The 17,364-nt window shown below is 32.9% G+C and overlaps 2 protein-coding genes across 2 annotated transcripts; both read right to left on the bottom strand.

Annotated features, from left to right (window-relative positions):
• Positions 1 to 2,031: 2,031 nt before the first annotated feature.
• Positions 2,032 to 3,359, bottom strand: LOC121754882. The gene is made up of 2 exons (XM_042150173.1): positions 3,002 to 3,359; positions 2,032 to 2,363 (listed from the first exon to the last, which is right to left on the bottom strand). The coding sequence occupies exons 1-2, from the start codon at positions 3,357 to 3,359 to the stop codon at positions 2,032 to 2,034; spliced, it is 690 nt and encodes a 229-aa protein (XP_042006107.1).
• An 8,478-nt stretch (positions 3,360 to 11,837) lies between these two features.
• LOC121754043 (ethylene-responsive transcription factor ERF011-like) lies at positions 11,838 to 12,597 on the bottom strand. Its single transcript, XM_042149371.1, has one exon. It carries the CDS (start codon positions 12,428 to 12,430, stop codon positions 12,017 to 12,019), a length of 414 nt encoding a protein of 137 aa, XP_042005305.1. The 5' UTR covers positions 12,431 to 12,597; the 3' UTR covers positions 11,838 to 12,016.
• Positions 12,598 to 17,364: the final 4,767 nt, after the last annotated feature.

The following is a 17,364-nucleotide window of genomic DNA, read 5'->3' as shown; positions in this document are numbered from 1 at the left end:
CCATAATTAATTAGTTTCTTCCAACTTACATACTTTGTACATACATAATTTCTAGTATCTTAAATTATCAAATGCATCCACCCACAATTTCCATATATTTCGATATGATAATATATATAGTTAATGAACCTAATCTTCAAAACTGCACAACAATGGGAAAATCATATGGAATGTAAGTTTTGGCTCTAAGCATTTTTGGTACTATAAAAATAAAACCATATGGTATCATAATATCTATCACAGTTTCTATCATACACACAGCACAACACAACAATGGATCACTCCTAATTGAAACATTACTAATCCTTTTTCTCTATTTCCCTTTACATATTTCTACCATTTACAACAAGCTTTTTATTGGTTATTTTACATAAATATAAGTTACATACTTACAGGGACGGATCTAGCTACTAGTTAGCATGGGCAAATGCCCCACCTCAAATTTCATCACATATACATAAACTATACATGTAAAATATATTTGTTTTAATTTCTTACTAATTGCCCCTCTTTAAATCTCTTAAATTTTGTGAATACATATTTTTGTCCCTCTTCATATAAATTCTTGGATCCGTCCCTGCATACTTACATATAGCCAGCAAAGCATTATGATTAGACCATGAAGAAAAACCACATGATAACTGATGTGACTAAAATTCTTGAAACAGTGCCATCACCATTACCATTGCCAAATTCTATGATTGGCCACCACCTTTTAGCATGCATGAAAATGCTTTATTCCAACATTCCTAAAACTATAATACCCCTTTTGGCATCACATGATAGTTTTGTTTTCTAATTTCATGGTTAGGATTATGTCTTGCTTCATAATAGGTCTACTTTTGTGAAAACTAATGATTTCATAACATTTAATGTCAACATATATAGTGAAAACTGATATATTAGATCACGCACACAATTAAAACAAAACGAAATGATGATTTAAGATCAATATAATTACATATCCGGTTGTCATAGCTACTTTTTAAAGCAATATATATTGAATTTTGATTAAAGATCATCTCTTTATCATTATTATTATTTTTTTTTTTATATACAAATACTTAGTGACTTACCAATTTAGTCTATACGTAGTGACTTAGTGACTTACCAATTTAGTCTATACTTAGTGATTTTATACAAATACTTACTACATTAGTTTTTCGCCTGGTCTATGGTTTATAAACCTAACAAATACTATAAAATCTCGGTGTTGAACGATTATAATGATATTTGATAGGAGTATTAGATTTTTGGATTTTGGTATTAGATTTTTAAAAAAATTTGTATTTTTGGTGTTGGATTTTTAGGTTTCTTATATATTAATTTTGGAATTTTCAGATCAGATTTCATAGTTTGGATTTTTCAGATTTTCAAACAATTCATACCAAATTAGATTTAGTTTTTATAAAATTTTGGTTTTTGGATCGGATCGGATTTGGCAAGAATCCGAGCCGAAATCCAAATGTTCACTCCTATTCGTCATGCACTCATGCCAATTAATTGATTGTAAAAATATCTTACTGAATAAGTTGCTCAATGATCTAATTAAATTGTCAAAGGTTGCAAACCAATATATTATCCATTACTTGAGAATTTCATATCATAACCCAATCCCTTTTATTTTAATAAATAAAAACAAGCCCAATACTTGGATTTGTTTTAAAGCCTAATCCTATTCTTTTATAGAAATAGAGCCCAATTCTCAGTCTTACCCAATATATATGCATGCGTTACATATAAGCCTATATCCACTTTAATCATTTTCCTTCGAAATACTGCATTTAGAATCAGCCCATACCAATTATATTATTATTATTATTATTATTATTTAATTTCAAATGTTCTGATTTATTTTATCTTTGACAAGTTCACCAACAACATTTAATTTATAACAATTGTAATATGTCCCAAACGTAATAGTAGAAGAAAAATATTCAACATTTACAAAAACGTGGAAAAATAAAATTATTTGGTAACGATTTCAAAGAGATCAGCTTCAGACATCTGATCACATTCTCTTTTATTGTATTATTCGTTACACCATTGCTTCCATTTGCCATCGATTTTTCCCATGGAAAAGAGCTCTTGACTATCCAATTCATTGAACGGCGCCGTATTTGTGCTTGCATTCTTGTTCATGAAGCATGGGTTCTGAATTCTGCGCGAATTCGCGGGATCATGTTTGAAAGGGCTCTGACCAAGATTTACCACGACTGAAACGTCGCCGTTTGCAGTGACCGTCGGATATAGCGGGTGTCCGAATTCCTCCTCTCTTTTATGGTTTGGATCGAAACCACAACCAATCACGTTTCCTGTCCTGCCCCATTCTCCATTTTCGGATTTGCCCACGAGCTTCGTTCCTGTAGGTAGAGAATACTTAGAGGCGCAATTCAATTCTCTTTTAAGAAAAACTCAGCGTGTAACTTCGAGAGAAGCGGTGCCTTGTCACAAAACTTCATTTACAAACTGCGAATTTTAATAGCTTACAAATACTATATACACATTTGGCCCATTTTGTTATTGTAAAGATGATAAGTAATCATAAAAATATAAATGAAAATATTTAGAGTATGGTCAACGAATAAACTAGTTTCTCCTAAAAATTTAGTACGTAGTTGTGGATTGCAGGAAAAAATATGATCAGTTCACAAGCAAAGAGTTTCATGGTTATTCATAATAATGTAAGAGTAACTTTTTTAATCATTTTGCAAATCTTAATAGCCATTATTTACTTTATAATAACAACAGAAAATTTATATTAATTCCCTTTTTCAAATTAGTCAAACCAGATTTTGAATTTCGTAATCTACTCAGCAATAAATTTGACCTAATTCTCCAAGATTTACTATATCAAATGATGATAAATAAAGTTTGACCTAAATGAATAATGTCTCTAACAATTAAAATTCATCTAATGTTTTTAACATAAACCCTCTTTTAATGCAAATAAACCAAAAAAATATTTAAAAAAATAATGTAATCAGGATTGAAGAATTACCATCAAGATAGACTGAACCAGTAGAATCAAAGCCAACAGATCCCAGAAAGCTGCCTGGATTATTCAATGGGAAATGTGAATCACTTCCTCCAATCAAACCTATAGCCACCAAAAAACTCTCATCTTCGACCTCAACCTCTTCCAATTTCTCTTGTGTAATCTTGTTTTTCACCTCCATTTCTTCACCATGATTAGGCAAAACCCTAATCTCAAAATATGCTTCCTTTGGGAAAGATGTATTTGCAAACTGTGGGCCCGGAAACGGCAGTGCTGCGCGGACCAAACAAAACGACGTCGTTTGGGCCAGCCTTATTTTCTGCATATAATCTACGGATTCATCGAAAACCTCCCAACTCATCTCCACATTGCTTCCCTCTCCGTCATCACCTGCAACCAAAGCGAATCTCTGCCATCCATTTTCGACGGCTTCGGCCGAGAGAGAAGGATGGTCGGACCAACTGAAAAACCGTTTCCTTTGTCGGACAACACATGATAGGGTTGCGTTAAAGATAGAACCATTCTTAAGTGTAGAACCTAGAACTCTACATATTTTATTCATTGGATGAGGAAAAAATGACGGTCAAGATTAAAAATCATACATATTAGACTATGTTTTCACGATATTCCGGACTCAACATGTGAAAAAACCCACATGTTGATGGAAGAATGAATGAAACGAAGAAGAGTCCATGCATGCTTTATTCTTTGGCGTGATTTATGGCCTATTTAAAAGGACTAATATACACGTACAAATAGTAAGAAGGCATTCTTTAGGATCAATAAATAAATAATAATCATTTAACTTTGATAAATCGATTTGATCCCTTCATTCATCCTTGATTTCTATTTCCATACTAGCTTTATGAAACTTTCCAACATCCATCACATTGTAGAAAAGGAATCCTGAGATTTTACATTAACTTTCCCTAACATTGAAATTGGAAATTCCGATTATTTTCATTTGAATAATCTGATCTCTAGAAGGCCCATCCCATCAGCCACAAACACTGTCCCTATTCATACATAATTATACCATATTAATTTAGGATTAGGATTTGTTTATCGATGAACCTATCTGTCGCTCTTCTCAGGTTTTTATCGAATTCTTACATCATGTCTATGCAATTTTTGTATGACTTTTGTGAATATATTATTTTAATTCTGTTATCTTTGTTACATACATTCTGTGTGAAAATTAGTTAGTTTTTGTATTGGAAATGAGTTAACCAATCCTTCCCTTTTCTAAAAATTTATGATTTTGTGTAGAAATTGATGGATGGAACCAACTCAAACCAGCAGGAGCCTTGCAAACAACACAAGCATAAGAAAAGAAGTGTTGAATATACGTTGGTGGACATTTATTTGGGCTGTGATTTAATTCTGGCCCAATGCAGAATTGTTTGGGCTTGACCCAAGTGACCGAGCCCTTTAGCCCGTGACTCTTCCTCTCCACCGTTGGATGGCTGCCACGTCGCTCCTTCACTGGGATCATGCTCCTGCATCGTTGGATTGTGAAGTTGTTTGTTATGTGTGATGTGTATGGTTGTTTGCCTCTCACTTTTCACTTGGCTCTCTCTCTATTCACTCGATTTAGTGAATTCTCTCTCTTCTCTCTTCTTTTCCGATGACTTCTCCGCCGGTTTCTCTTGAGTCCTTCACTGTTCCGTGGTGTGATTGACTTTGGTTTTGACCGGTGAAGGCAACTGCTTCGGTTGACGGTTGCGTTTGTGAGACCTAGGGTTTTGTATGGAGAGAATAGGTGTGAGGCTGTGTGTTGCGGCACTAGATCCGGTGTGAAGGGGCTGCGGTGAGTCGGTATTGACGGTGAGAGGTGAATCTCTGGTCAGAGTCGACGATACTCCTTTGGATTTAGGGTTCTGGTGAATAGATCTGGACTATAGGAGGGTGGCTGAGCCATTTGTTGTGATCTATTCAGTTTTCTCTGTGTTTCTTGTTCATTTCAGTTGTAATATCTTAGATCCGAGAGGATCTTGTTTGTTATTACTAACTGGTTTCTTTAAGTGTGCAGGCGGTGATTTCTTAAGGAACTAGCTAGGGTTTCTGTCAAGACTTGTAATAGCTAGGTTATATTACTTGTAATCAAACCTATAATATTGGTTAAATCAGCCGCGTGGTTGAGAGTTTGGCTGAGCTCTTTTGTACAAGAACAAAGAGCTATCGGTAATTAGTAAATCCGGACTAGTCCGATCTCTACAAGAAGGATAGAGGTTAGCTTTCTATTACTAATTGTAGCTGAAATATATGTATAAAAAATGTTGATGATTGTTGATATATGTATTTATATTGTGATAAGGGAGTGGTTGATCGGATAAGTGAGTTACCTGATGAGATCATACAGAGCATACTCTCTCTCCTACCCTTGAAATAAGCTGCTTCCACTAGCCTTGTTTCTCACCGATGGCCGGATTTGTGGAAGCACACTTCTAATCTCGACTTTGTCGACACTAATCGTCATCACAACATCAAAACCACTGAAATCGAGCACGATTCATGGGATGCTTCGACGTGCAAGAATGTCAAAATGGTGAATTCGGTCCTTGAATCGCATCAAACCCTTTTCCTGAAAGAGTTCAGACTCCAATTTTACATAAACAGCTCAGCACACGGCACAATCACCAAGTGGCTCGAATTCGTGTGGTCGAGACAAGTCGAGAGATTGACCTTGAAGTTCATATGTTGCAATAGCCTAAAGCATATGTTAGTGTTGGGGGATTTGTTGGGAGAGATTAGACCTATGCAACATCTCAAGACTTTGTCTCTAAGAAGTGTGAAAGTGAGTGGTGAAGACATCTCCTTGTTCCTAAGAAATTGTCCTTTGTTGAGGGAACTGTCTATCGTAAACTCATCTTTAACGTCTGATGTTCATGTATCCGGTGCAACCCTCATGTTGGAGGATTTTTGGATAAGTGAATGCAGCGTTAACGGAATCCGTTATTAACATATCTGCTCCAAATATTTCTATAGTTAGTGTCGATGCAAGACCGGGGAAACTATGGTTCAAGAATGTTCCAAGACTTAGTGAGGCAACTTTTGGAATTAAAAGTTCAAGATATATTATGCTCCATTTTGCTTCTGCAGTGTCTTGCATTACTTCCTAACTCCAGAAGCTTAGCTTTTCTCTCACATTATACCCTAAGGTAACAAAGACATCACTCACTCACAGATTAATTGTTTATTCTTGTATACATTGGTTGTCTTATTTTGTTAGAAGCTTTTGTGGGGAGGGTTTCCTGAAATGCCTAATCTCAAGGAGTTGGTCGTTAAAGATTGTTAGAAAGGAAAATATGTAAGTAAGGAAAATAGGTAAGCAAGGAAAAAAAATTAATTAGGGAATGAGTATTTTGGCAAATCTTGCCAATTTTATGTAACCCTTGGCCTATTTAAAGGAGGCGTACCCATTGTAATTATATGAACAAGTTGAATGAATAATACTCATATCTTTCAACAAAGATAGCTCATTGTATGAGCACGGCTGTCTCTTGCCACTAACATCTGTAATATCGGCATGCCCTTGTCTTCAGGAGTTCATGTTCGAGGTAGGTATATTCGGAATTTGGTCAAATTCCAGCCTATCACGCAAAGGTTTTAGTAAACTTGCTTTTTTAATGTATGAATGTATGCAGTTTTTTGACAACGTTGAAAATGCAACACCAAATGTTGAAAGATGTCCACACCAACATCTCAAAATGCTAAAGTTTCAAGGGTCTTGTGCGACCGACATCATCAAATCAGTGACCTATATTTCAGATTGTTGCGATGCATTTCAAAAAATAAAAACTTGTACTCCGCTTATGAGTAAGACTGATGTGCAAGCTCATAGGGAGCATATGCATCATCTTCAACTCGAATTATCTTATCAAGTTCAACTCAAGTTTTTTAAGTTCATTGATAAATAGTGAAGAGAGAATTCCCATTCACTAACAATATGTTTATGCTGTGATAATAATTTGTGAAAACATAATTTTCATTGATATACAATTAGTACTTGATGTTCGATTTCCTTGATTAAAATTTCTACAATTCCTCGATTGATATACAATCACATTATAATCCTTTGCAATTCCTCAATTAGTGTGTCTCTATAATTAGATTACAACATGATGTTTTACACGTTGTTTTCCATTCTCATTAACAAATAAATTTGGTACCCCTCCGTTCCCCACTCAAGATGTCCACATTCTCGAGTGACACGAGATTTTAGAAGCCTTACATAGAAGTTAGAGAAAGTTGGGGAAGATAGGGTTAGAGAATAACAAAGAAAAAGGAAAAATAAAAGGAATGTGAGAAAGCGAGTGACGTGTAGGGGTGAGAAAAAAACCGGAAACCAAATATCCGAACCGAACCAAACCGAAATTTTGAAATTCGGTTCGGTTTTTTCAGTTTTTCGGTTCGGTTCGGTTCGGTTTTAAAAATAAACAAAATTCGGTTTTTCGGTTCGGTTCGGTTCGGTTTGGGCGAAGAAAAAAACCGAAAAACCGAAAAACCGAATTATATATATATTCTATTAATTTAATATATTATATTATATTATATTATATATAATATATATATTCTTTTAATATATTCTACTATATAATATATATTATATGTATTATTAATTTTATATTATATATAAATATTTTATTAGTATATATAAAATAAAATAAAATACACATATATAAATATATATTTATATTATATTTAATTTTTCAGGTTTTTCAGTTTTTTTCGGGTTTTTTCGGTTTTGTTCGGGTTTTTAGGTTTTTTAAGTTCGATTTTCGGTTTTTCGGTTTCGATTTTTCGGTTTTTCGGGTTCGGTTCGGTTTGGATTTCGAACTAAATTCGGTTTTTTAGTTTTGGTTCGGTTTTGGTAAAAAATCGAACCGAAACCCGAATGCACACCCTTAGTGACGTGGCTTGTCACCTAAATTGGTCGCTCAGTCTAGGCGCCTAGCAAATCATTACTCACATACTTCAACAAATGTTAAAATTTAATTACACAAAATGATAGTGTTCGGGTGATGGTATTCGTGGATAAGATTGTGACAAAATAAAATTAAGTAAATAAATTATATGTTGTATTAAGAAGATTGATAAAAACATGATCATGATGATGATGATAATAATAATAATAATAATAATAATAATAATAATAATAATAATAATAATAATAATAATTATTATTATTATTATTATTATTATTATTATTATTATTATTATAAAATGCTCAATATATAATTAATTTAAAATCAAAATATTTTGAAATATTAAAATCTTAGTATACACTAACCAATTAAATTATACTCCCTTCATTTGAAGGTAGTTGATTTTTATTCCTACGGACTGTGCCAAGTAGTTAAGTCTGTTTAATTTTTTTGGCAACATATTCTATCCTCTTTTTTATTTTACTCTTTCTTTTCCCCTCGTACTTTTATTATAATACTATATGATAATCATTTATTGAAAAAATTAGTTTGTTAAAAAAAATTATACTTTGAATGTTATGGACTATTTGATTATGCTTTCATTAATCTTCTGAATATATCTATAATTTATTATTTTATAAATATTATTGTTATTAATTTTTTTTATTTAAAGATAATAAAATTGAAAATAAATTCATGTCAACAAACAATACTAATCAACAATTTTTATTTCTTTCGGGTTGTGCCAAAGTAGTTGAGTCATTGTAATAAATACTTATATAATTTAGACTTTAAAGGTATACTACTTTTTAAAAATTGGTTTGTAAATCAAATTTACTGTGGTATAATTAAATTTTTGTAATGAATATTTATAGATACAATTATTTATGCAATTAAATTATTAATCATATTTCTAATACATTCCTTTTTTTTGGGAAGTGCATATAATAATATTATTTTCTTAATTCTTTTTAATTATTTTAAATAATCATATGGCCCATGTCAGTTATAATATTCATTTGCTGATTCGCCACTCCTATTATTTACATTAGGAAATAAATCATTGTTTTGATCCTAAAAACTAACCACTATAATTATTCTTCACATATTTGCAAATAAAATATTTTTCCAACCCTAATACACGAATTCACTCCTTTCCCCCCAAATTTCTCCCTAGCTGAGCCATTGGGGGGTCGTGTATATTTTGCACCACCAATCCCAAAATCATGCTTTTCGGATTTCTTTACAAGTTCTTTTACCCTTTTACATTCAAGGATCGAATCGAATCAAACCAGCAACCCTGTACGAAGAAACAAAAGAAAGAGGTTAGCCTTTTGTAACTCAAAATAAAAATATTCTATAGTTAGTTATAACATTCCATTGCTGATTTTCCTCTCCTATTTTTTACATTAGTAAATAAATCATTGATTTGATTCTTGAAAATCACCAATATAAATAATCTTCACAATTCATACTTGCAAATAAATTTTTATACACGAATTCACTCCTTTTCCCTCAAATTTCTCTATAGCGCTGCGGCTAGAATCAGGAAATTAGGTCAAATATATAGGTAAATTAAAATGCAGATTTAGAGTTTAAGTTGTTACTACGTGAGTTTAGATCCTATATTTTTTTCCCAAAATCATGCTTTTCAGTTTTCTTTACAAGTTCTTTTACCCTTTGGCGTTCAAGGATGGAATCGAATCAAACCAGCAACCCTGTACGAAGAAGCAAAAGAAAGAGGTTAGCCTTTTGTAACTCAAAATAAAAATATTCATGACTAGTGTTAAATTAAGGTGTTTGATTGTTTTGATATATATTGTTGTTTAGGGTTTAGTGTTTGGGGATGACAGGATAAGTGAGTTACGTCATCCTCACTATTCTCTCATTCCTATCCTTGAGAGATGTTGTGTCCACTAGTCTTCTTTCATCCCGATGGAAGCACACTCCTTATCTCGACTTTTTTGACGCTGATGATCTCTACCGAATAAGGAGTTATACAGGGCACGATTCGTGAGATGTGGGGGCGTGCAAGTATTTCAAAATGGTAAATTCAGTTATTGAATCGAATCAAGCCTTCTTCCTGAAACATTTCAAGCTTAATTTCTATGTAAACCAGTCAGCACAAAGCGTAGTCGCCAAATGGCTTGGATTTGTGTGGTCGAGACAAGTCGAAAGCTTGGATTTCAACTTCCGGTGTGAAAGTGTAAAGCATGCGGTTGTGTTACAAGATTTGGTGGGAGAGATGAGACCAATGAAATATCTCCAAAATTTGTCTCTAATGATGATGAAATTAAGGGGTGAAGACATCTCCTTGTTCCTAACAATTTGCCCTTACCTGAGGAAACTGAGAATTCAATTTTGACGTCTGATGTTCATATCTCCGGGGCAACCCTCGTGTTGGAGGATCTTTGGATACTTGCAAGCCACTTTTCGGGATCCGTTATCATTAACATTTCTGCTCCAAATCTTTCTAAAGTTAGTGTCGATGCAAGACTGGGACAACTATGGTTCAAGAATGTTCCAAGACTTGCTGAGGCATGTTTAAGAATATCAGGTCCAAGATATCCAATGCACCATTTTACTTCTACCTTGTCCTGCTTGACTTCCCAACTCCACAAACTTATCTTGAATGGTCCCGATGCCAACAAGCTTTTGGGGAAAGGGTTTCCTCAACTGCCTAATCTCAAAGAATTGTTGGTTGAGCATACCTGTCTTTTGCCAGTGACTCATGTGATATCGGCATGTCCTCGTCTTCAGTGCTTCTTTTTCAAGGTTGCTATATATTTTTAGTACTACTTATCTTCTCAATGTCATATTTTCTGACATACGGATAAATATATATATTTGCAGTGTCCTTATGAAGCCAAAGATGCAACAACTGATTACTCAAAACGATACAAAACGTTAACTTTCAAGGGATCTTGTGCGGAAAATATCATCCAATCGCTGACGTATATTGAAGAAAGCGGCTCACTTCAAAAAATTAAAAATCCTACTTCGCTTATGAGTGAGGATGACCTGAAACAGTTTCAAGCTCAATTATCTCTACAAGTTCGACTCCAGTTTCAAGTTCGACTTTGGTTTCAACTTATTAGCCACTTCATTAGGTATTTATAATACTAGTACTATAATGCATTTTTATGTAATGTTATAGTATAGCATTGAATTTTTGGATTTTTGTTGATGTGATATTTGTTTTTATAGTAATTTTATGTTATATTTAACAATCATTTAAATCGTGAAATTTTATCAAATTTTGGTACTATCTATTCTTTTATTTTCTTATTTATTTAAAACAAGGTTGCTTTTAACAACACATACATCAAAAAAGATTATTGTATGGTAAAATAAACGTACGACGTCTCCTTTTCCACTAACATATAAAGAGGATAGGCCATCTTCAGATTTGCTTTTGATTTCAATTTACAATTTCAAAATAATATAAGTCATATTTATTGTATTATCCAATTATTATAAATTTCAAAAGATTAATGTTTCGAGGCCGAAAAATAGTGTGGCTTATAAATTTAAATTCATTCATCCAAATTTTTATGAGTTGACCAAGTGATAGAGAGGTTAATGATAGTGCTGCCTATAATGTTATTACTATCAGCCATTTTTTTATAATAAAAATAAAAGCAATAATTATTGATTAGTCGTGTCATGCCATACTATTCCCTAATACAACATCATTAGGCACTCTAAATCACAATTTAATTTATCTTAAACTCGCATATTGTGTCAATCACTTTTTCTTTATAGTTCTATTATTATGGAATAGAAAGGAGTATAATATTACTAAAAATTTTGTCTAGCTTATCCTCTCATCAAGTTGCAATCCACAAAAGTAGGCCATCACACACTGAATGGAACAGAGAATTCATCCACATACAAAATATTCCCGTGTATTCATCATAAAATAGCCCATACTATTATTGATCAGAATTTAAATAATTTGGACGCATCAATAATTATTTCCCTACGTACAACCTTTTATACAATTATCTTTTCTTTATATAAATCGAATTCAAGAAAATACAGTTAATTTTCCCGCGAATATTAAAAAAAATCCCATAATCAGACTAATTCAATTTTCCTCCGAGGTCTCCGGGCAGGGAAACTCATTCAAGTCGGGCTTCTCCGAGGCCCGGCCCGATCCAGTTTGCATCGCGTCGACTCTTGCGCCGACCTCGGTGGCTTTTTTCCTGATCGCGGCGGCGGATAGGCCGTCGGCGGCGTCCTTGGAAACGAACTCGGGGAAATTGAGGCGGGCGGAGGGGCCGCGGAGGTGGAATAGGGCGGTGTCGTAGGCACGCGCCGCCGCGACGGGGGAGGAGTAGGAGCCGAGCCAGATTCTGGAGCGCTTGTTCGGCTCGCGTATCTCCGCCACCCACTTCCCCCACTTGCGCATCCGTATGCCTCGGTAGGGCTTCTCCGGCTGCCGCTTCGGAATCTCCGGCGACGACGTTGGGGAAGAAGCTGTGCAGCATGCTCCGTCCATTGATTTCAATCTATTTTAAGGGTAAAGGATGATTTTGTTTTTAGGGAGATTTTCGGGGAAGAATTTATGATTATGGGATTGATTTTAATATTTTTGTGGGAGAGGAAGAATGTAAAGAGGAATTCATTCTGGAAAAGAACTCTTGCTCTTTAATGCGATGCGTCACAACTCACAATATTTATATGGAGGTGCAGGCAGGGATTGGATTTTGATTTTTTAATTATTTAAATATTTATGGAGTAATTAAAATATATACTTTTTGTAGTACTAAAAGTTTTATTAGTTCATGGTGAATGGTGTTTAATACTAGTAATATCTAACAACTATTATACTTATATTACCATATAAATTTGAAAGTTGGGATTTTCATTAAGAATAAATTTACTAGTACAAATGTTGGAGTTAAGAAAGCAATCCGATAAATTTATATAAAAAAAATATTGCAGCAATATAATGTATAGTGAGATGCTACCACTTTTGGATTTTATCTGAAAATAAATATACGATGAAGTAAAGCAATATAATGTATAGTGAGACAATTCTCTAAAGCTACCACTCTGGATTTAAACTAAAAATATATTTTCTAGAGTTGTCCGAAAGGAAATTTTAGACTGAAAATAAATACTAGTAGTAGTACTACTATTTTTAATTTTTCTGTTGAACTCAATTATTTAATAAATGTAATATTTAAATGATAATCAATAAAAATATATTAATTAATTAAAATAAAATTCCACCTGAATGAAATTATTGATTGATAATAATAATAATAATAATAAATCACCATAATTAACGATAAATTTATAATAATTATTATTATACTAATCTGTAATCAAGTCAAATTTTGTGTTGTTTAACATAATTATTTTATTTTAGAGTAAAGGCCAAAATTGGTCCTGAACATATAGCCATTTTACGATTTTGGTCCTAAACATTATCTTTTGGATTTTTTGGTCCTGCACATATGGACATTTGATCATTTTGGTCCTCCGTCAATATTTCCGTTAAAAACTAACGGTCAACATTATCTTTTGGATTTTTTGGTCCTGCACATATGGACATTTGATCATTTTGGTCCTGCACATATGGAATTTTGATCATTTTGGTCCTCCGTCAACATTTTCGTTAAAAACTAACGGTCAACGGCCGATTTTTGACTAAAACAATGGGTTGGGTCGGGTCGTGTTTGGGTCGGGTTTGGGTTATACGTTAAGAAAAAAATAATATTTTCTTAAAATCTAAGCATAATATTTTCGTTAAAATCTAAGCATAATATTCTTAAAAAATTAATTAATATTTTTTAATTAATAAAATTAAAGTATAGTATTTTTTAATTAATTTTTTCATGAATTTGAAGAAAATATTATGCTTAGATTTTATTAAAAATAATTTTTTAATTATTTAATTTTATTATATAGATTTAATATTAATATACTTTAATTTTATTATTTTGATTAAAAAATGATTATTTTAATTTGGTAATTTTTTATTTTATTGTGTAATATCATGTTTAAATCGTATAATAACATCATGTTTTAGTCGTTATAATATTTTTAATCAACAAAAATAACTAAAAATTAAAGTTTTATAATTTTTTAATTAATAAAAAATAATTATTTTTTTTCTTAACGTGTAACCCAAACCCGACCCAAACACGACCCGACCCAACCCATTGTTTTAGTCAAAAATCGGCCGTTGACCGTTAGTTTTTAACGAAAATGTTGACGGGGGACCAAAATGATCAAAATTCCATATGTGCAGGACCAAAATGATCAAATATCCATATGTGCAGGACCAAAAAATCCAAAAGATAATGTTGACCGTTAGTTTTTAACGAAAATGTTGACGGGGGACCAAAATGATCAAATTTCCATATGTGCAGGACCAAAATGATCAAATGTCCATATGTGCAGGACAAAAAAATCTAAAAGATAATGTTTAGGACCAAAATCGTAAAATGGCTATATGTTCAGGACCAATTTTGGCCTTTACTCTTTATTTTATTTTATTTTATTTTATTTTATTTTATTTTATTTTATTTTATTTGTGGAAAAGAATGAAATGAGTTAAGAGGGATACCATACCAACCAACCGTTGTTCGTGATAAGCTGTGGTGGACTAGTGGTGGTGGTGGTGGTGGTGGGGAGGGGAGGGGAGGGGAGGGAATTGGCTGGCTGCTAGCGTGTCATCCATGAACGGTCGACACGTGTTGTGTGATATTAGAGATAACTACTACAACTTCAGCCGACACCACACATCAAATCCAAATATCCCAACTGTTCCGAATAATGTCCTCCAACACAAATTGGACCATGCCATCATCAACAATAATACTCATCCCTTTGTGTACACCCAATCGTTATTTTCGGTTTCTTTTGGATAAATTATCATTTAATTCTTTGATAAATTTCTCATTTAAAACTCTTATTGGACTAAACAACTTTTCTCTTATATATTTATACTGATCAATAACTCTAGGTTCATTTATTTATATTCTATACACCCCCTCTTAAAACAAATTGTCAAAATATATGATAAATAATTGCTCATCATGAAAAATACTTTATCTTTAACAAAAATGAAGGAACATACTAATGGTTCTTTTCTCTTAAATAAATATAATTAATTCTTATAGTCTAGAGGGTATATTAGTTTAAAAAATACAAAAATTCTTCTACCGATATTATATTAATGTCTACAAAATATCTTGTGATAATTTTAGAACATACGAACAACGGATAATATTACTATAATGTCCAAAAACTTAAAATGTAATTCCCTCTTATACACGTGTATGGATATACACTATAGATAAAAAAAATGTGTTTATCCTATTTATTGTAAAGCCCTGTTTTTCGGAACCCTAATTTTCGAACCCTAAAGTACTTGCATTTAATGTTTTCAATGTCGCGAAGTCCGGGGATTAATTGTCGAGTGGAATTGTTGTTGGATACTTTTCGTGACCTAATTTTGAGTTGGAATTTTGACTGGGTCAACTTTGTTGAATATGTGACGTGACTGCTTTGAATAATTGATCATTTATTATTAGAGCTAGAGATTTGTGAAATAAATGACTGCGCGAATTTAATTAATTTCTGTCCGCGAGGAATATTTATTGGACTCAATTCCGTGTTGGATCCGATAAATTAAATAAATATTATAAAAAATCCAGTCCGTGATAAATAAATTGTGGACTGCACAATTTAAAATAATTATAAAGGACCGTGAATTATTTTCCCAGTTGATTTGATCGTCAATCAGCTGTAATTTTATTTAATTAAAGATTCTGTAAAGATATTCCTCCTCCGTGATCTGCAAATAAATACCAAATAAATTCAAATTAATTCAAAGAAGAAAAAGAAAGAGGAATTTCGAATCCTTCCTCCCCTTAACACACGTCAAAACCGTTCTCCCCTCTCTCCCCACTTCTTTAAATCTCTCCCACATCCAAACCACCCATCCCTCTAATTTAATCACCAAATCAATTCAGTCTGCCTATTCTACACGTCCTCTGCAGCAAGAAAACCAAGCCTTCTTCTTCACAACTTCAATTCAAGGTAAACTCTGCAGAATTTTTCTCTCTATTCTACATGCTCTGAAATCAACTCATTCACTGTTCTCTACAGTCAACCAGAACTAAAATCGGGAAAAGATTCATCATCTACTCTTTCAAAATCCGTCTGCAAATCGAAGGCATACCCCTCTCCCATCCAAATTTCCAATGTCATACTACTGCATCCATATATATTTCACCCTACTGTTGCCACAATCTGCGATATATCTCCTAATCGAATGAATCGAAGCAAACTAAACTAAAGAAACAAATTTTAATTCACGAAATCAAATAAAGGACTTACCATCGGGGAGGAATCGGGGGCTGACCGGAGGCGGCACCTCCCGGCAGCGACGGCGGGTACGCGAAAGCAGCGGCTCCTCCCGGCGACGGCTGCACGAAATCAAACAAATTTTGAATACATGGAATTTTACCAGTTTATGTCACACTCTTGGTCGTTTTCTTTGAATATTGATTGTTGGTCAAGCTCGTTATTGAAACACTAGTTCATTTCAACGGTTTATTAATTTCTCTTAATTACGATCGCTCATATTTATTGACCCTAAAAGGGCGATCGTGACATTTATATTTGTGATTCTTATGCATTTACTTCACTATATAACTGTGAATTATATAGCCTGAATTTTGTTAAAAGGCCTTAGTGATATAAGTGGTTTATCATTTGGAAACATTAGTTTGTTGTAGTAGTAATAAGTAATAATACCGACTTTGATTATAATAATAGAAAGTTTGACTATTTATTTTTTATATCAATTATTTATAATATAAATATTCATTGCATAATAATAGTAAGTCCACGTCCACTAATCGATCACTCTTCAGTCTTCAGTTCGCAACAACTGAATGCAGAGGAGTTGTTGCAGAAAAGAATGATAATTTAGCTCTTCTTTTGCTTCTCATTTAAAATTAAATACTACTCCTCATATTAAATGTTCATTTGGTACAATCCCAGGCTGACGACTGCAATGTGGTGAAAGTATTAGTGCACAATATATCTCACTATAAAAGAATTATTTGTTCCCCTTCTTTATATTATAGGTTGAAAATATTAATGCAAAATATATTTTTACTATAAAGGATTCTTTTGTTTATATTTAAGGGTGAAAAAAATACTACTAATATATATACATAGCATATAATCAAATGCAAACTCTAAATATTGTACAAACTCCAAACTATAATTTGGACTATTAGAAAATGTCAACAGATAACAAAATAACAGCAACAAAAAATGTCAACACAGTGTCAACGGTTGACGTTGTATTGATAATGTGTTGACATTTTTTGTTGCTGTTATTTTGTCATTTGTTGACATTTTCTAACGTTCCAAATCATAGTTTGGAGTTTGTCAATATTTAGA

This window comes from Salvia splendens, chromosome 11 (assembly GCF_004379255.2).
Source record: "Salvia splendens isolate huo1 chromosome 11, SspV2, whole genome shotgun sequence".
NCBI lineage: Eukaryota > Viridiplantae > Streptophyta > Magnoliopsida > Lamiales > Lamiaceae > Salvia > Salvia splendens.
The sequence above is the reverse complement of the archived record's forward strand: the minus strand, read 5'-3'. Positions and strand labels throughout refer to the sequence as shown.

Coding starts and splice junctions, on each gene's coding strand:
- LOC121754882 (XM_042150173.1), bottom strand. CDS start 3,359: ATGAGTTGGGAGGTTTTCGATGAATCCGTAGATTATATGCAGAAAATA. Junction 2,364..3,001: donor TGGTTCAGTCTATCTTGATG/GTAATTCTTCAA, acceptor CTCTACCTACAG/GAACGAAGCTCGTGGGCAAA.
- LOC121754043 (XM_042149371.1), bottom strand. CDS start 12,430: ATGGACGGAGCATGCTGCACAGCTTCTTCCCCAACGTCGTCGCCGGAG.